Genomic DNA, 19,470 nt, shown 5'->3' with positions numbered 1-19,470 from the left:
GCGTGACTACGAAAAATGCGTGGTGCACCCATCCGACGAAGGCGGTGGGGGCCACTGGAAGGCCCGTATCGAGGGTGTGAGTGAAAGAGAACCCGGGAGTGCTCGAGATCCCAGCGGCTGCATCTCCCACCGCTGGCTATTTATATATCGACCAGGTAATAACTAGTGGTGTCCAACCCAAATGAAGGATGCTTGTAGATGCAGGCAGATGCAGATTGTGTCAATGCCCAAGTTACAGCTGGAGGATCATGTCTGAGTGTGCGAGGCTCTGGGTTCGATTCTTCGCATGGGAATCTTTTTGTCTCTTCCGGCTGTCGTACGCCCTGACGCGGCATGCAGCGTAAGCTTTTACGATAAGATAAGACGCCAGACTCTACAGATATCGCCAGGAGCTCTTCACAAACATAAATTCGACTTCAGAAGCGTAACATTTATAGCGAATGACTGTTTTCCTATAACTAAGGCAGGTGAGATGTTTGCGTGACTTGCAGCCCACGAGACGTGCTAGTGTTGGGGTCGAGAGCCGAGTCACCGACCACGGCTAATTCTCCTGCGAAGCTCCAACTCCGACTCGCTATCTGCGGCCACTTTGCCTTTCCTTATCATCCCGTCATCGACTTTGGCGAGCTGTCTCTCGTTTGGCTTCCTCTTTTCCCACTCTCCGCTCGTCAATTCCTCTCATATCTCTTACTTTCATCCATATCCACCAGCCATTTACTATATACTACATTCCATGTCTATCGCTGTCCTCGACCACAATATCTACCGCTGATTGCGTGCTCCCCCCCCCCCGTTCCGATAGCGGCTATCCCTCCCTCCCCACGCGACCATCTGTCATCTGTCACCTATCCCAAGACGATTTTGCGGGGAAGTCTGCCCTGCGACGACATATTTTGCGACACTATATGACAAATTAGACATCGGACATTGTTAGGGGTACTGGTACCCCAAACCGACATAATGGCGGACTCGACGCAGAAAACAAAGCGCATTGTCTCGGTCGTAGCAGCGACGCTGGTCGCGCTTGCTTGCGGCACAAATTATGCTTACTCGGCATGGGCTCCTCAATTTGCGCAAAAGATGAAGCTGTCGTCTACCCAGACCAACCTTATCGGTGCCGCGGGTAACTTGGGAATGTATGCTTGCGGTATCCCAATGGGTCTTTTGACGGACAATCGCGGCCCACGACTTACAACACTGATTGGAGCTATAGCGCTTGGTCTTGGTTATTTCCCGCTGCATCTTGCTTATAATGGTGGCCAGGGGTCAATGGGGGTTTTCTTTTTGTCGTTCTTTTCGTTCCTGACTGGTTTTGGGAGCTGTTCTGCGTTTGGTGCTTCAATTAAGACTGGTATGTATCTGCAATCATTCTGTGATTGAAGGGCTAACGAATTGCGCCAGCTGCTACGAATTTCCCTGAACATCGTGGAACAGCGACGGCGTTTCCTCTCGCTGCATTTGGCCTGAGTGCCTTCTTCTGGTCGACTGCGTCGGCTGTCCTGTTCCACAGTGATACCGGCAAGTTCCTTCTCCTGCTGGCGCTTGGAACATCTATTTTGAACCTCTGCTCTTTTCCTTTTATTAGGCTTCTTGCTCCCCAGGCTGGCCAGACTGGGCCATACATTTCAGTCTCACGACCTCGATCTCCCGAATCTCGGCCATTGAGAAGGCCCAAATCCACCGAGTTGCGATCTGAATATGGAGACCATGATGAGGCAGGCTTGCACACATCTACCACCATTTTCTCCCAGTCTGCGGTGCACTCGCGATCACACTCGACTGCTTCGCACTCTCACCCTGAAGGAAACCCTCCGGATTTCGATGAGCTGTCGTCTCTGGTTTCCAAAACACCCTCAAGGGCATCCGAGGATCACTTCCATGAGCGAGATGCGGCCGAGGACGATGATGGGTTGTCTGATGTGAACCCCGACTCGCATCAACCAGACATTAGAGGATTGGCCATGATGCGCACGATCGAGTTTTGGCAGCTTTTCTTGATCATGGCCCTCCTTTCCGGAATTGGTCTAATGACTATCAAGTATGTAATCTTCAGCTTTTTTTGAAGTGCTTAGCTAACCTTCAGCAGCAACATCGGCAATAGCGTAAGAAATTATTTTGTTATACTTTATACAGGCTAACCCTTCTCAGGCCAAAGCTCTCTGGGAGTACTACGACGACAGCGCCTCGCCGAAGTTCATCCAGCAACGACAGGTCATGCACGTCTCCATTCTGTCCTTCGGCAACTTTGCTGGCCGTCTCTCTAGTGGTTAGTATTCCTTGAGACTAGCATCGGCGCATGCTAACTGTCCCTAGGAATTGGCTCCGATATCCTGGTCAAGAAATTCAACATGTCCCGGTTCTGGTGCCTGCTCATCTCTGCGGCGGTCTTCACCCTCACACAACTTGCAGGCGCCTCAATCGCCAACCCTCACCAACTAGCCATTGTCTCTGCCTTCACTGGCATCGCCTACGGTTTCCTCTTTGGTGTCTTCCCGTCGCTGACTGCTCACACTTTCGGCATCAACGGACTCTCCCAGAACTTTGGCATGATGACTTGTGCGCCTGTCCTCAGCGGTAATGTCTTCAACTTGCTCTACGGAACCATCTATGACCACCATTCCATCGTCGACGAGAACGGTGATCGGGATTGCGCCGATGGGCTCTCCTGCTACAAGACAGCCTATTACATGACCTTCTTCTCTGGCGTCGGTGGAATCATCGTCTGCTTGTGGAGTATTTGGCGCGACGCGCGACAGCGTCGTCATGTTCATGCCAAGGTCGAGCATGATAGACTTGCATGATTCCTGATCCGTAGAACAAGCCATCGTTGGCGCTTAAGGTGTCTCACCTTCTGATGAAGTCAGCAGATGATTTGGCTTTGATCTCCCCGACACACACGGGCCATCTGGTTATTCTGACATATTCTCTCATTTACATTTCATTGCCTTAGATTTTTTTTCTTTCTCGATACCACATTTCTGTACATAGCAACTAGACTGCGGGGAATGCAAAACTTTCGACGATTACTCCGGATATAGACACCAGGGCTCCAGCCATGACCGATGCCATCCCGACTTCCTACGGGTTGCCAGTGACCCTCCCTCGGCTATTTCAACGGGGAAATCTTCTCATATCAAACAATAATTACCCAAACCACCGCAACAGTTTCATCCAACTAAACAGGGAACCTAGCCACGGTCGAATAGATATGCACAGTCAAGAAGCCAACCCACCCAGCCGCGCCTGTAGCGGCGGGCGTCTGAATCAAATCCAGCTACGGAAGGAGGGAGCGACGCGGACCCCAACGAGGGTGCACCTTCCTCAACAACCATCTACTACATGTATCACAGCGAGCCTCAACAAACTCTAGATCGAGCCGCACAAACCCAAAACTAAATCTTCATTCTGCAGCTATACAGCCCAGCATCAAAAACAAGCACCAAAAAGGTATTCCGATGCGGGGAATCGAACCCCGAGCTGTCGTGGTCACAGATCACATGATTGAGAGACGACGATGTTAACCATTACACCACATCGGATGAATTGTTGAAAAGTTGAGACAAATTTGAAAACATTACAGAATGTAGTTTTGAAGTCTATTTGAGCTGAGACTGGATTTCGTCCGCACACTTGCTAAACTAGTAAGATGTACAACCACGCACTGCTTGAATCACCGTCCTCACGGTCCTGGAATAGAAAAGTCCATGGACGGAATGGAGATGCATCGGGCATCTTTGCGGCCCTGGCCGCAAAGCGCACAGCATCTTCGACGTCGAACATCAATCTTTTTGTCGAAGACATATATATTGGCGCTACTAACGCTCCTATACCCCTTGGCACATCTGCAACCCGGCATTCGAAGACGGGCCAGGTTCAACGACCCGAGACTGGAGTTTCAACGTAGAAAGGCCAGCTTCAATACGAGATTTGCGGCTATTGATGAGTGCCCTAGGAGGTGTCGCACCCAAGGTGGTTATTCAACTCGCGTCCGTTACGGATACGTTGACGTTGAGCCAACATGTCGGGAGTGGGAGACATCACTGTAGACACACCGAAGAAGGGAGGTGGTCTGGGTCTTGAACGACGCGGAGCGGGCTCGGGGAGGGTAGGAGGTGCAGCGGGCTCAGGAGAGATTTGAGCTTCAGCAGGCTCGGGAGAGATGGGAGGCTCGGTTTCAGCAAAATCGCGATGCGCGTCGGACTCAAGGCCGTCGGTGCGGCCGTGGACGCCAATGCCAGTGGACTTGATGGGCTCCATCAGTAAGGCTTGCTTGACTTAATCTCCTTGATCTGCTCGACTTGAATCTCCTTTGTTCAGCTGTAGAGGAAGTTGGTGACGGAGGGAGGGGAGGAGGGAGCTGGTCTTGAGGAAGGGAAAGAGAGGTCGTGGTGAGGAAGGAGACGGAGGATAAGCGAGCCGAGAAGTTTCTCTCAATAGAGAGTAACTTGCTCAATAATGACTCACTGCCTCGACCATGTCCTGCGTAACCGACAGAGGCAGGATCGATTGCACAATCGACCGTGGCCGGAGGACCTTGTGTGAGCAGATTAGAGCACCTTTCAACGTTTGTAGAAGTTGGTTTTGGGGGGGAATTAGTCTTCATCAGGGATTTGGAAGGGGAATTTTGCATGGAGTAATGGACATTGACAGATGAAGAATGAAACGCCTGCTGCTTGATGTGTAGGTATATGCTGAAGGGGTCTTATGAGGCGTTAAATAATAGTGGGCACTATTACCACTCTCACTACACAAATAGTGTGAGAAGCCAATCGGTGGTGATCACCTGGAAGTTATACATCAAAGTGAAATTAGAAGTCGAATCATGATTATGTGCATATATACGTGGGTGGGTAGGTAAGACTAAGCCGAGCTAAAGCATACAAAAAACAGGAAACCTCTCCAGGGGATCAACCAGAACAAAACCAAACGAGGGTACTAAGAATGCCATCGAAGAATAAAAATTGCAAACGCCAGATCATTGTAATGGTGCCAGAGAGACAGAAAACCGTTAATACATGTCAAACCGATCCGGAAGCAAAATGGGCGCAATCAGCGTCCACAGGTAAATAGCGTAGCAAACCCACGCACTGATAATCTTCACCCAGCTAGCCCAGTATGTGCGGCCAACAGGCGCAAAGTCGTCTACGGACTCCGGGTCCAAATTCTGCGTGAGGAGTGTCGCCACCCAGGTGGTGGCCAGGAAAAAGATCATGTGGAAGAGAGAATAATTGTACTGGGTCGAGCCCTTCTCGTCGTCCTTGATGTCGTTGTCTTCATCCTCGGAGTCGGACTCGTCGAGGGCGCTAGCGGGGAGACTACCGCTTGCGACGGCGCGGCGGAGGACCTCTGCGCGCATCTCGCGACGAGTAGAGGGCTGCTGAGTGACGAGACCATGCTCGTTGTCTTCCATGCCCAGCTCGGTGTAGTTGTGGCCCTTGGAGCCAAGGGCGAAGCCCTGCGTTGCAGCTCGGGTCGTGGTGTAGGCAATTGTGGCCATTGTGACGATAGCGCCGAGGACGATGGTGGCGGTCCGGGTGCCGCGGGCACGGATGAGAGGGTTGCATTGACGGTCGTCGGGCTCCATTGAGACGGCGGAGAGGGTGAGGTATGTGCAGTAGGCAGATACCATGGCGGCCTGCGCCAACCCTGCACGAGGGTTGTGCTCCTGGACTGCAGGCTGCACCGAAATGAAAGATACGACCAAGAAAACAACAAGATTGATCTACTATTGTCAGTTGATCCCAGAAGGAAGTTGGACAAAAAACATACCGTAATCGCAGCCTGATTCATCGAACATCCGCTCTTGGCGAAGAAGACGTACATCAGGATAGTCATCACGATAGAGGCAATAAACATGCCCATAGTGGATCCGATGAGCAGTCCGCGCCACGTCCGCGAATCATTATCCTCAATCTTCTGCAAGCACAGTTCCGCCCAACTATGCGCCAGATCGACGAGCAGGATAAGACCCAGGAGGAGAAAGAGCATGGCGCAAATAAAGGCGATGTAGTGGCCGTAGACGAAGAAGAACGACTCCGGGATGAAGAACGACATCACGACAAAGACAAGCCAAAGAACAACCTTCGGACCCCAGAAGCCATTCTGCAAAGCTGCGCGACCATCCTTCGACGACCTCACGCCGAGCAAAAACACGGCCAGGATCAAGTGGAAGAGTCCGAGCGCGAAGTTGATCCGGTGAACCGCCACCCAGCCGTAACACTCCTTCCCGTCACATTTAATTTCCATGTAATCCAATGTAAGATGTTGTAACTTCTTGAGCGCCCACGGCGTGAGCATAATCCAGGAAACGATCGAGTTGATGAGGAGGATAAAGGCGTAGGCGATTCTCGTCGCCATACTAGATAGCCGCCCGTCAGTAGCCGGTCGTATGCTCGGTTCTCTTGATGATAGAACTCACCTATTATTAAACTTTCCACATGCGCTGCATACAGCGGAGCATGTTGCAGCTCCGCAACAGGAAGCACCTGCGGTTATCAACTAGAGATCGGTCAGTGCCTAGTTCTGCGCCATGAGCAAGGCTACAAGGCGACATACCGTTCCGGCACTTGGAAGTGCCAGAAGTGGCAGGGACAGAAGAGCCCCCATCTTGAGATCACAGTCTGTTGAAAGAGAAGGTTGTAGAGTGACCGAAGTCGTGCTCGATAAAGGAACCCGAGGATGAACCGGTGATGCAACCGGGCGATATGCTCAGCCTCCGCATCCGTCATGTGATGAATTATGTAAGATCCAAAGGCACGTGACATATATGAATCCACATACAGACTGTGGGCAGCATCTGAATACAAACCGGGATAGCAGTTTTGTTTCTACATATTATGTAGAGAATGATTACTACAACCGAGAATTCATCCTTTCCATGGAACAACAGCGGCACCCGTGCTAGCTTATTCCATGCCCTCATTCTCTACACTCACCTTGACCATCTCATTCTACCTTTCCCCCGTCCATCTTCCCACCCAAAGCTTCCATCGTATCAAACATGACTTTCTTGCCTAGACAACAGTGGTTAGTCATGAACAGCCCTAGACTCAGCCTATGAAGAAGCCCAAGCAAGAAAACCTACTGCAAGGCATTCCCGTCCACTCCTTGCCATCAGCATCCAAAAACATCCTAATATCTCCTTCCCCAACACCTTCAACAGGCTTACTCTTCAATTCCCCCATTGGCCCCTCGCACCGCCGCAAGTGGCCTAGCCTGCCGAAAACTCTCAACATTGCTGCCGCAGCAGTCGTAACAATTGCCCGTCCAAGACAGGAGTGTTGACCGCCACCATACTGGATGTACGCCTCAACAGGCCGATCCAGCATCACTTTCCGAGGCTCTGGGAACTTGGATGGGTCGAGGCCTGCACTGGCGAATGAAGCGAATATGAGTGTATCTTTGGGTACGGAGTGAGTGGTTGGCCCGTCGTGTAGGTTTGAGGTCCTTTTTGCCCTGCGGAGAGTTCCCGGGGTTGGAGGAGCCAGGCGCAACCCTTCCAGTGCATATTTTTTCAATATATCGAATGCCTCGGGGTCATCAGACTGCGCGAGACTCCGGATAGCGGGCCAGTGATGGGCGTATCTGTCTGATAGGTAGAGGTCGAGGAGCTGGGACCACTACGTACCGCTGTTAGTCTTTGTTCTCGCCGTATCAGGGATGATTGATACATACCCCCAAAGCCTGAGCTGAACAAGCCATCGCAGCCGTCACGATAATCATCCAGACAGTCTCGTCAATGTCGCGTCCGCCCTCTTGCAATCGTTTAATCAGCTGCGGCCCATACCCATGTAAAAGCGGCTTATCAGTATCCTTCCCGAATATTCTACCAGCAGAGCCAAATAGCGTTGTCCCCGACGATTGCGATGTAACTCTCTTCACGACGCTCCCGAGTCGCGCTGCTGTCTCCTTTGCAATCATCCGGCTCTTATTGCTCTGTGTAGCATCATTGTCGAGGAATAAGTAGCTGTATATGGCACTAAGAGCGTTGGAAAGGTCTCTAGCGGTGTATGCATCTGCAGACAATTTGTCATTGTTGCTACTACGGTTGGACTTCAGGGGGATGTTAAAGAAATCTGCGCAAAAGTAAGCGTGGGCTAAGTTTGCGACACTGGTCCAAATGTCAGTTCAATAGTCCTCTTTCTAGTAAAAGATGTAGAAACTCACTCCTTTACAATATCAATCTGATATGAGCCCCCTAGCTTTCTACTGTGCCGGCGAAGAAGGTCAGTTGTGATGGATTCGTAGAACCGCCGCACCTGCTCAATAGCATCAACTGGCCTATATAATCGCTCGGCCATGAACCTTCGCTGTTCTGCGTATGGTGTCGAGTCGCCGTTGAGCATATACCCATAATTCGAAAGATGAGATGCTCGTTCACCCCCTGCATTAGCCCCATTAGCCCTATCCAGAATTTTCTGGATGAGATGGGGGATGTGAATGGGGGACATACAAATGCCACAGAATCGCCCGCGCTCTTTTAGCAAATCAAAAACACCGTTCCATGTTGATACCTGCACCGGGGGTCTTGTCAACATAGGCCGCCTATACTCCAGGCGTTCCGTTCTCCCCTTATACTTGCTGAAAATCTCGCCCACCCGCGTTGGTGTCGTAAAAGGATATAGAGCGTAGACATTATTCGTGCCGTAATAGTCTGGGAATGCTCTCATGAGCAACTTGTACATGAGACCACCGCTGGCGATGTCGAAGTCAGACTCGGCAATTTGGAATCTGGCACTCTCAGTCAATTGGTTGAAGGGTAGAATAGAAGGTCAGTGATTAATTGTCTTGAAAAGGATGCCTCACCCAAAGCTCGTCAAGTTAGCCGGACTATAGTCGGTCGTATAGAACCTATCACCGCGCACGAGTGCAACGGCATCAGAAAGGATCGCCATTGAAGTTGTAAAGCCAGCACAGAGGCCAGAGCCCGGCTTGAACGGTGTTTTGGTTTCTTCGGCCTGAACACCAACATAGAGCTCGATATTGTCCGGGTGGCCATATAGGGCCTCCACTGTTGATATCAATTTGCTTGTCCAAGGACACGTCCGAGTAAAGTAGGGCACTTACGTGCTTCCGCAGTTTCAGGGGCGGAGTTGACCTCCACTGCGAGATGTTAGCTTTTTGTTAACTGGAATGCCGATATGCCATACAAAAGGTAGAATGCGGTTTCAACTTGAAGAACGTCCTCAGCTCGTTCAAAGTGGCTAGCCCCCATTCTCGGCCTCGCTGGATACTAAGCATCTCAATAGCTCGCAAAACTTTGGGCGTATTGTGGACGCCCAATGCCCCTGCCAATTTATCAACTCTTTATCTGGTAACATTTATTTCAGATGTACCGGAGAAAAAAAACTCACCCGCTATATTTTCAGTCCCTTCATTTAAAATATCCACAAGCTCCTGATTCACAAATCCACCGTCTTTCTGCCTCTTCAGGTCTCCAAATGTCCATCTTGATGGTTCAGCTGGTACACTTTTTTCAAAATACTTCCTCAGCCCCCCGAGGTATCGTTCTACGGACAATGTACCTAGACAAAGGGTTAGTCTGCACCCTAAAGACTGATAGGCCGCACATACTGCTATCGGCCTTTGGCCCAAAGATAATGCTTGAGAGCTCATTGACCCACTGCTCGTCTTGGTTGCTGATGGCCGCATGCCAATGATACATCATGTTAAACTCAGCGGAGACTTGGTTTCCAACCCCACGCGGTATCCCCTCAGAATCGAACACGGGCAGCGATTTGCGCGGATCAAGTTTCCAGTCAGAGTTGAAAGGATTGTCGTTTAGATTGAGTATTGTGCGGAGGTAGTCGTTCAGGATTATAGAGACGTAGAGGGCACATGTTATTCTAGTTAACGAGATTCATTAGTCCTGGAAGATAAGGAAACAATGGCGCGGTCATGGACTAAAACATACAGCCTTCCCGTCTGGAACAGGTCCTCATCCCTCTTTTGAAGAGCCCACGTATATTCCGGTGCCTTTTCCTCATCATCACAGGGGAGATTGAATCTTCCTGCTTCATTTATGCGCGCCAGCTCCGTAACGATATAGTTATGGAATCGATTGAACGCGACAATCAAGGCGCATACGCCCGGAGGCTGAGAGAGAAGCAGTTTCTCAGCGAAAGTATCCGGCTTTAAAAGCCCGTCTGTGAATGTTCGAACCCCGGTCTGCTCGGCTTGATTATTTCCGTAAAGTGGCCCAAGATCGAGATAGGAGGAGTTTTTCAGACAGGTAGGGTTTGTCTCGTCCGTGTGGTAAATGTCTGTTCTCTGATTTAGACATGTCATCTACAGAAAGTGAGTCAAGGCATACCGTGTTGAATTATAGTAGCAAAATAGAACAGGTTGCTCGAAATACTCGTTGGGTGTTCCTTCGCCGGACCCCCACGGGCGAGCAATGCTGCATTTGTTTCTATCAGCACCCGAAGTGTGTTTCTTTGAGGGAGCAGGCAGACATACTATCGAATATAAGCCCCGGATCAGGCAACGTGACTGGCCGTGGATGTTTTGGCGTCACTAATCGCGCATACTGACTCCCTGACGCACCCAAATGGGGATACATAATATTCTACCGTAATAGAGTGTTAGCCCACACAGGTATGATATAGGAGATACTACAAAGGAGAGCCGTACGTTGCAACTTCCATCCGCCCGCCTATACCAAGACTCATCACCCAAGTACGACATCGGCGGATGCTGCACATTGTTCCACAACGACGCAATAAACGTATCGGTGATTCTGGTCCGTAGGCCCGAGGTATTCGGTAGAGAAGATGCCGCTTGGATGACATTTTCGACCTGACAAGGCACGGGAAGAAAAGAGGTTAGCGACCTAGAATACCAGACAGATCAAGAGTGAAGCGAGTAAACAAACGATGTATTTCCTATCGTCAATCAAGCCCCCGTTCAATCCGACCTGCGACAGTTCGCGGAGGGTACGAAGGTCGGCAGGAATACGGTGCGCCTGACTCCAGAGGTCGGCTTGCACAGAGGTGACGAGGGAGGCGAGAGTTGATGGCTTGGGCTTGTCGGGGGTGGTGGAAGACGGAAAGTCCTCGAACTCGGAGCCGTTCTGCATAAAGGGCGCCATTGTGTGCTGACTATTCGCGTTCCTATTAAGCTGAGTCCTAAGGACAGCGAAAGAGAGGCATTTAAAGCACCTTCTTAAATTCCGTTACAATCTAATGTCGCATAGAACCTTTATTGCATCATGCCTTTCGCCTTATGCCTCCGTGCATATTGAGGTGGTCTGCATACAATGAACCGTGGCTCTCTCTACGCGATACTGGGGTTAGACTTTAATGCGAGTGGCCTGATCAATCATACAAACCCTACCCCCCCTCTATTCTTCTATGCAGATAATGATTTATTCTTCTCATTAGGATATTGACATGTCTGAATGTGCAATAGGTAGATCGTCACGACCAGGCGAATATACAGTCATAAACTTGAAGAGCCTGGTGCTGTACCAAGATGCGAACAAAATGTCAGAACAATCAAAAACGCCGGCTGATAAAAGCTCCTAAACAAGCAGCTCTTGAAAGATGCAGATATTAAGTGAGGCGCAAAACATGTTATACACAAGCTCAGATTTTATCGAAATCAACATAACGTGTCGCTAATGTCAATGCAGGGAACCATGATTTTTAATACTGGTCTTGAAGACTGGATTAGAGATTGCCAGCGAGGACGGCTTCCGTAGCTGTACGTGCATGTTAGCTTTTGATTCACACGAAAGGTTACGAGTAGGTAGTACATACCAGAGTTGATATACGGACGCTTCATGTCCAGGTTGACGCCGAACCGCCTCTCCAATTCTTGTTTGATGTTCTTCTTCGTGACAGTCATCAAATCTGCCGTGCGCAGAATGTCCCGAAGTTCTGAAAGGATAGCGTCGTCGCTTGGCAGGTGGGAGATATCCTCCATCTCCATATCCATGTGGCGGCTCATCATTTCCGATGGAGCCAGCGACATACGGGACTGGGTATGCCTGGGCAGGTCGAGTTGGGACATTGGCCTTGCACCAGGGAACCCATATTCGGATTGCGCAGCTGGGTGGTATTTGGTGCCGTACGAAATGCCCGAGATCTCAGATCGATCGTCGCGCGATGTCTGTGCATCCCACAGTTCGGCCTGATACTCCTCCCACCTCTTCTTCGGAATGGATGCTGGGTCAAATTTTCCTTCATCCGAAATGACTACCTTCTTGCCTTTCTCTCCCGTGATAACACGAGTGTTACCCCATGAGAAATCGTCCATGTGCCAGAAGGAATAGAGAGGCAAAGCCAGTGCGTAGACGGGCATCGCGAGGATGTAGATAATCATCCAACCGATCATTTCCCACTTACGGCGGACAATGAAGATAATTGCCTGCAGACCGTAGATTGCGGCAAGGAGGAGGAAAGATGTCCAGGGAATAGATGACGTGTCACGCGCAATCCACACGATCAAGTAGATGATGTAGGCGATGGTGACGGGCATGACAATGGTACTAATAAGATCAATGAAGATCACGAACCTCATACTGAAGCAGCAGAAACCACAGAGTTGCTGAAGTGGGATCAACTCTACCAAGTTGTGCACGGTCGAGTTGATCCAACGACGACGCTGGGAGAGGAAGACTGCCCAGCTCTCCGGAGCAATGGTCCAAGCTTGAGCCCGGGAGAAGTACTTGGTCTTGAACTTCGGGTGGTGTTTCAGAAGTAGTGTTGTCAAGTAACGATCCTCACCAAGATGCAGCAGGTTTTTCATGTGCAGGGTATCAACGCGTATCTCCGAGTAGTTGTCCACGACTTCCTTGCTCACGAAAAGCGGCTTTCCACTCTCAGCAGATCGGATGCGGTACATGGTGAAACAACCGGGTAAACAAGTGACGGATCCGAAGAGACTTTCAAATGCTTTGGTGAGATTGTGAGAGATCCAGTATTCGTAGACCTGAATCATAGTTACCGCAGAGGTCTTAGCATTCGTAAGCGAAGTTTCACCGCAAACACCGATAATGCGGGTGTCATTGAGACATGCAGAAACGAATCGGGTGGCAGCATCCTGGGCGACGACAGTGTCGGCATCGACTTGTAGGATATATTCATAGAACGTGGGGTTGACTCCGATGATATTGCGAATCTGGTGATGCATTTCAAGCTCCATCGGGCTCATAGGAAGGTTGTAGTGGACGCGGTTGAGGAACCGCATTAGGACCATCTGCGAATCACGCTTGCCTCGGTTGCCCGGTCGCGAAACTTCGGATGGCTTTCCAACCTTGACCACGACGAGGAAAGGCACGATGTGGCCCTGGACTTCGTACAACCCGGAATAGATCTTACCCATGTTGTGCTGCTTCATTCCCTCACCCAAACTCTCAAAGCTCAGCGGCTCCGGGTCAACCGTTTCTGGTACACCCAGGATATCGAGAACAATGCGAGGCGTGGGGCGATCGTTGCCTTGACCGATAATCATACCATCACAGATAATGCAGAGAAGCTTGCGTTTGTCGTCGTAGCGCATTCGGGCCATGGAGTCGATAGCGCGGCGCAGTGATTCTTCGTCTTCGGTGTAGGCTGGAACTTGACAAATGATGAACTTGTCGAGGTTCTCTGGAAGGTTCTTCTTGCCGAATTGCAGCGCGGCGAAGAACTTGAACACCACGACGGAGCAAATGAGGATAGAGATTGCAAGGATAAAGTAACGCGCGAATTGACACTGTGTCGAGTTTCGCGTATCGACGTGACCGACAATAAACAGGTTGTTCAAGCAATTCATCATATCGTTGCGCATCTTCGGCGTGAGATCCAAATCCTCCCAGTATTTCGTGATATCTTGACCAGACTTTTGCTGGAAAAGGTCAACCACGAGTTCATCCATAAAATCGGTATCGACATTGGCAAGGTCTTCGCCCTCTCGTCCTTCCTTTCGTCGACCTCCGGCGATATAATTCGTCATGTCATAGATTTTACCGTTGATGCTCGCGATGTTTTGGTCCTTGGACGCGAGAGTCTTCAGATACTCCGAGCTATAACCAATCCAGCCTTTGTAGTAGTTGGCCTTGAGAATCATCATTTGCTCGGCGTACCAGTCTGGGCGGTAGTCGTTGGGATCTCTGAAATACCTGAAATCATGGTACAAAGAATTTGAGTCTCCGGAAGTTGTTGAAGTGACTGATCCCGAAAAGTTTGTTGTCTTGTAGTCGAGCAACACCTGCGGATCAATGTTTCCGTTCTTCCCGACACAAAGAGCTGAAACTTGGACCGGGAAGAGGGCGGTGGAATCCTTACCAGCGTACTTCTTCAAGGCTGACTCTTGGACGATGTTTGGATAATGGGAATCCATGAAGTCACCCAGATCTATAACAAGACCCCGGATGGACGTGTAAGAGTCCGCGCCGTCTTTGCCGTCTTTTGAGGTCAATTCAGCAGCCGAATAGACGTGTTGGGTTGGACAGATAAGTGCAGGAAATCCGACGATGATGAATATAGCAACACCGCAGCAGAACCAGATCAGGAGGTTGATGGCGAACTTCTCACGCCAGGCAACCTGAATATCTTTACGCTTCTTCCGTCCAAACCAACGGATGAATGGTGTAGGGATATACCAGGTAAGCAACCAGACAAGAGCCATCCAGCGCTTGCGACTGCCGGAAACGGGAAGCTCGTCGACTTCTTCCATCTGCTTCTCATTTCCCTTCTCGAGCATTTGCTCCCTTGTTTCCAGGTTTTTGAACATGTCGCCCGAGTTGAATGCCGAGAAAGCAGCCTCAGAGCGACCATCAAAGTCACGGCTGGCATTCGACCCCTGCTTCATCTCATCCCCATAAATGTATGCCCCAGGTGATTGGTCAGCTGGGTTGAGCAGGCGAACCTTGGAGTCCGCATAAGTCGCAGTCCGAGGATGAAGCAATTCGCCACCATCATCGTCCACAGCATAAGAAGGAATGACACGCTCTCCAACTTTGGCGAGATCTGCCCAGCACCTTTCACTAAGAAAGACGCCCGTGCTACCGACTCGAGCTTCATTGCCTGGCCAGCGTTTCTCATCCAGGACTACTTCGGATTTCTCCTTATCACTACCGACCACAACGTTACCGACATCAGCAAGACCAAGGAACTCGGCGAAGGGAAGGAAGATGCTGAAATCTGCATTCCGGAGCCGTTGACTGATTTCCGCAATGCCCAGTGTTTGGACTTGCGTTCTCACGCATTTGCTGTCAAACTGGTTGGCAATGCGTCGATCGTTAGGCTTCAAACAGAAGACGAAGTAGGGGTTGAGATTGGGAGAGGTCAAGCATTTGTTCACAATGTCGAGAGACGAAAGGAACTGTCCGGCGGCGCCTTGCATACCACCCATGAGCATGCCACCCTTCCTCTTCGTCGACGAATTCTTATTCGAGCTGCCCGTTTGACTTTCAGACTCATATGGATCTTCGGCGGCAGCCGCGGCCTCGAATGTGAGTCGCGAAGGAGGACTGGCTTTTCGTCTGGCCATGCTAGGCATTCGCATAGGCTTTGAGCTCACTTGAGCTTGCATGATTGCCGTTTTCTCCTTGGGATGGGCCACCGTTTGCAATGCCTCTTGACCGAAAAGTTCCCGCACAAAATCGCTCCGCGAAGACTTCATGAGGTTCATCAAATCGCCAGAAATAACCTCTCCATTTTCCTCAAGCAGTCCGGTAGAAGAGTAGTCGACCTCCCCAGCAAAGTGCTTGACAGTGAAGGAGGAGCGAGCAGCTTGTGAGACCAAACCGTAAGTGGAATCAGAGCCGGCGCCGCCCACACTGATGGCAGGATTCTTGTCTTCGAATCGTCTTCGCAAAGCTTCAACGAACTGAGTATCCGTCCTTCCACGCTTAGTTTGATCATCCAAGATACTCAACAAGCCATTGCCTTGCTTCAGTAGTCCGCGGACAGCGTTAGTGTTGTCAAAATAACTCGTTGCGGGAACCGCAACTTCTTCACGTTCCAGCATGTCGGCTTTGCGGTCGAAGAATGATCGGAGGCAGTAGTTGTACAATGACTCAATAGCAGCGTTGTTCAAAAGCTGGTCAAGAGTGGAACCAGTAGAGCAGGCTTGTGCAAAGCCTGGGAAGTCCACAATTGACACCGTATTGGCCACACTGTCTTCAGCAGCACAAATCTTCTGGTTCATATGCTCAATAATATAGGCGACGAGAAGGGAGTACAAAATACGGGAGAGTTCATCTGCGTTTCGCCGGGCTCCTTTCGGGTCGAGCATGACTGTAACACGTTCTCGGTGAATAGTCTTGGTCCGATAACCGAAGCTAGCTTCGAGTTCTCCGAGACCCAGACCAAGGAAAGCCGCAATGATAGATAGCACGTCCTTGTTCTTGACGACTGTAACTGTCTCTCCACCTTCGTGCGAATAGCCACCAGACTCTTCTGCACCGGTCATTGTGGCTTGACCGCTGCCAAAGTCGAGCTGGCCGATGTGAAGAATAGCAGCCAGTATCTGACAGATCTCAGCAATCTCACTCCGCGGGAATTCCATCTTCCTGAGGGCGGTCTTGAAGTGCTGGAATCCTTCTGTGTCGTTGATTCCAACCTTCAGCTGCGTTGGGTGGCCCAAGTATCTCCATCTCTTGTGGTCAGCCGAGGAAAGCCTACCACCAGCAGTAGTGATATGGATAGGATTGTCCAAGCCCAAATGCGACTTTTCGGCGGCGCTTGTCCCTGCGAGTAAGTAGTAGAGAACGTGGAAACTGCGTTCACCGGTCGGCACCGAAGCGATGCGGCTGCGCTCAAGCCTATGGTCGATAATCTTGCCACCAATCAAGGTTGGGTTGACCGAGGACGATCCATCGTACTGCAGCTCAAGAAACAATCCGGCTTTGGATGCTGTGGGCGTCGTCAATGACTTGGTGGTGGTGAGAGTGTCGAAGATAAAAGCGGCGTAAGAGAGCTTGGAAGAGAGAGGCGTGGACGAGTATGAGAGGAATGACGAGAGGAGGTGCGAGCGGAGAGTCGTTTTCCCAGAACCACTTTCACCACTTCATAAGAAATTAGCTGATAGCACACGAATAATGGCCAGATAATTGCGCTTACAGGAAAACAATGGCCTGGTTCTCTGCTCGACTGCCAAGTCTAGTATAGGCCCGCCGAGCGAGATCCTCAGCCTCGCCCATGGCGCTACCTTCTTTGCCACCATCGGGACCTTTCGATGAGGAAGTGTAGTTATTAAGACTGATTAGAGCGTGGGATGAGAGTCTCGCTGTTGGAAGTCCGACATGAAATCTGTGCAGAATTGAATCAGCTGGCCTGCAAATTGACATTTTTAGTGACGAAGAATTACCGGCTTGCTAAATGCGCAGTCAAATGGGTATCTGACTGCAGATGCGCGGGTAATGAGGGGAGTGACGACTGCACATGGGACGGGGTGTGTCCCGCAGGCGACGTCCCAGCCATGATCGAAGCGTGGAACTCCGACCTGAAGGCTATGTATTGTAGATCCCGGATTCGAGTAGCAGAGTATGCTCTCTAGTCGACCCGAGGGCGCAAGTTTCGAGCGTGAGAATACTGGATCGAGAATGATTCAGCTGACCTTAACGGCGAGGACCAGTGCACATCTCCTGCAGACAGAGCGATAAAATTTAAAGCTAGGTCACAAAGAAAGGGCGATGTGATTTGAAGTCGTTGAAGTAGATGATCAGAGGATCGCGGTCGAGAGAGCTGTTTCTGAGAATCACGTCGTGAGAGCTGGCTGTAGCGATCGTGAGACGAAAGTCGCCGCGGCGAGATGAAACGAGAGGCAATCAAAAGTAGATTGAAACTAGAGGGAACGCTAGAAGACAGAGCTGTCAATAGTACAGATAGCAAGAGCGAGCGAGGTAGCAAGACTGCTGAAGCTGGACAAGTGAAGAATAAGGACAAAAGACGCAGCACAACAGAAGCAGACAACAATCGGCGGCGGCGGTTTCTGGGATGGATGAGGGTGACCTGTGATAAAGAGAAAACACAACGGCGGAGATCCTGTGACACGCCGATACACGCGGTATTTTTCAACTACCACAAAAAGCGGGCCCAGCTAAAACAGTTCATCCACCGTTTTACTGTGAGTCTGCTGGAGTGTCAAGTAATGCTTTCAAAATGTCCATAGTCTTTACTAGTCCATTGTCTAGAAAAGGTGAATTGTTCTATTGATGTATTATTTGTTTACTTTTTGCGTCGTGTCCGTATTGAGCTGTCAACAAATATCATCACATGCCTCTGGTTGGTCCCTGGGAGAGCCCTGGTTATGCTCCGTACGGACTCCGGAAGAACCAAAAGACCCTTGGTCACCCTGCGTCCTCAACACTGGATAGTGTTCTTAAAATAGTGATAAATACCGCGGGCCGAGTGAGGAGAATTTTTGAAATGTCGTCTCAGATATGATACCAAGCTAGACCAGATCGAAGAATGTGAGACAGCAAACTGGTCCAATCGGCCACTCAATATAGCGGCAATCATTCGACGCCACGCAGTCAGAAGAACTGAAAAAGGGGCTCGCGTCGGGTTCCCCTATCTGTTCCCTGTCAGACGCGCAGGATCAGTATATAATGCAGATAAGTATTCAGAGACGCGTCATAGGTTACCATGCCCATGGCCATGATCAGCACTCAACCCCAGTTTCGCTGACAGGATTTGGAGTGGGTTCGCCATGTTCATCATTAACATGTTGGAGGAAAAGACTGGAGGAGATGACAAGCTCTGGAACATGAGCGATGGGGGCGACCGATCAGACAATCCTTGATAAAGCTGGGTGGGCCCGGCTGACTGCAGTTAGCAGCACAGCTGCGCTGTGAAAAATACGCGGTGGTGCTAGCTTTAGCTTAAATGCCATCTGGCTAGAACCTTCGGTGGTGGCTTGCCGAATATAAATAACAACACGGCGCCCACCACGGCATCCCTTCGAGACAGAAATCTGTCAGATGCTTCTATTCTAGCACCATCTAAAACTAGAGCATGAAGGATAGACCAGAGTGTGGCGATCTGGTAAGGTTGATTGGTGATGGGTGAGACACGACCAGAAGATTCAACAACAAACTCCATAGCTTGAGTGAGACACTGGGTTTATTTTAGGGTCCAGCGCCCCGCCAAATGAGTTTCTCATTCCATGATTGGCTCATCTTGAGAGGCTGTTGATCACGGGCTGAACTCTGAATTCATACAAGACAAGATCAATGTGGGATGGACTTGGAGTAGCAAAAACAAGAACATGTTGTCTCTAGAAGTTGGTGCAATTTTGAGGAGTGAACTTGGTTGCGGGAAGATCAAGTCCCTGAGACCCTTAGGTAGGGACTCGGAAGGGACTTCAAAAATGCCAATAATTATTCACAAATATTGGCCACTCAGGATTTCTTGTTAGGCGATCATCGGCCTCCGTAGTCTGGGGAGCTAGTGTAATGATCGTGTAATTTTCATTACGGACCTCGGATGGAGTCGCCCAAACAACCGCTGAAGCAAAGCAAATCACTCCGCTGCATCA

At 50.3% G+C, this 19,470-nt stretch overlaps 5 protein-coding genes and 1 non-coding gene across 6 annotated transcripts; 2 read left to right on the top strand and 4 right to left on the bottom strand.

Moving 5' to 3' along the window:
- The first annotated feature begins 430 nt into the window (after window positions 1-430).
- Window positions 431-3,063, top strand: BDV14DRAFT_186094 (putative MFS transporter). Its single transcript, XM_073770757.1, has 5 exons — window positions 431-1,351; window positions 1,402-2,038; window positions 2,087-2,102; window positions 2,149-2,266; window positions 2,314-3,063. The coding sequence occupies exons 1-5, from the start codon at window positions 961-963 to the stop codon at window positions 2,799-2,801; spliced, it is 1,650 nt and encodes a 549-aa protein (XP_073621748.1). The 5' UTR covers window positions 431-960; the 3' UTR covers window positions 2,802-3,063.
- Window positions 3,064-3,450: 387 nt separating this feature from the next.
- Window positions 3,451-3,539, bottom strand: BDV14DRAFT_t146. The gene has a single exon. It is a non-coding gene; the product is annotated as a tRNA-Glu (tRNA).
- Window positions 3,540-4,501: 962 nt separating this feature from the next.
- Window positions 4,502-6,664, bottom strand: BDV14DRAFT_186092 (serine incorporator domain-containing protein). Its single transcript, XM_073770756.1, has 4 exons — window positions 6,556-6,664; window positions 6,419-6,498; window positions 5,770-6,358; window positions 4,502-5,722 (listed from the first exon to the last, which is right to left on the bottom strand). The coding sequence occupies exons 1-4, from the start codon at window positions 6,604-6,606 to the stop codon at window positions 5,009-5,011; spliced, it is 1,434 nt and encodes a 477-aa protein (XP_073621747.1). The 5' UTR covers window positions 6,607-6,664; the 3' UTR covers window positions 4,502-5,008.
- Window positions 6,665-6,758: 94 nt separating this feature from the next.
- BDV14DRAFT_186082 (peroxidase/cytochrome P450 family protein) lies at window positions 6,759-11,211 on the bottom strand. Its single transcript, XM_073770755.1, has 15 exons — window positions 10,874-11,211; window positions 10,633-10,797; window positions 10,459-10,567; window positions 10,313-10,399; window positions 9,914-10,262; window positions 9,574-9,845; window positions 9,354-9,524; window positions 9,150-9,287; window positions 9,067-9,102; window positions 8,806-9,010; window positions 8,453-8,730; window positions 8,167-8,383; window positions 7,675-8,110; window positions 7,085-7,619; window positions 6,759-7,013 (listed from the first exon to the last, which is right to left on the bottom strand). Exons 1-15 carry the CDS (start codon window positions 11,087-11,089, stop codon window positions 6,946-6,948), a joined length of 3,282 nt encoding a protein of 1,093 aa, XP_073621746.1. The 5' UTR covers window positions 11,090-11,211; the 3' UTR covers window positions 6,759-6,945.
- A 98-nt stretch (window positions 11,212-11,309) lies between these two features.
- Window positions 11,310-17,925, bottom strand: chsE (chitin synthase class Va). Its single transcript, XM_073770754.1, has 4 exons — window positions 17,299-17,925; window positions 17,052-17,240; window positions 11,760-16,996; window positions 11,310-11,701 (listed from the first exon to the last, which is right to left on the bottom strand). The coding sequence occupies exons 1-4, from the start codon at window positions 17,409-17,411 to the stop codon at window positions 11,670-11,672; spliced, it is 5,571 nt and encodes a 1,856-aa protein (XP_073621745.1). The 5' UTR covers window positions 17,412-17,925; the 3' UTR covers window positions 11,310-11,669.
- Window positions 17,926-18,459: 534 nt separating this feature from the next.
- Window positions 18,460-18,756, top strand: BDV14DRAFT_27744 (uncharacterized protein). The gene has a single exon (XM_073776429.1). The coding sequence runs from the start codon at window positions 18,542-18,544 to the stop codon at window positions 18,701-18,703; it is 162 nt and encodes a 53-aa protein (XP_073621744.1). The 5' UTR covers window positions 18,460-18,541; the 3' UTR covers window positions 18,704-18,756.
- The last annotated feature ends 714 nt before the right edge of the window (window positions 18,757-19,470 follow it).

This window comes from Aspergillus stella-maris, assembly GCF_047715825.1.
Source record: "Aspergillus stella-maris strain CBS 113639 unplaced genomic scaffold BDV14scaffold_132, whole genome shotgun sequence".
Taxonomy (NCBI): domain Eukaryota; kingdom Fungi; phylum Ascomycota; class Eurotiomycetes; order Eurotiales; family Aspergillaceae; genus Aspergillus; species Aspergillus stella-maris.
This window is presented reverse-complemented; position numbering and strand designations above follow the sequence as displayed.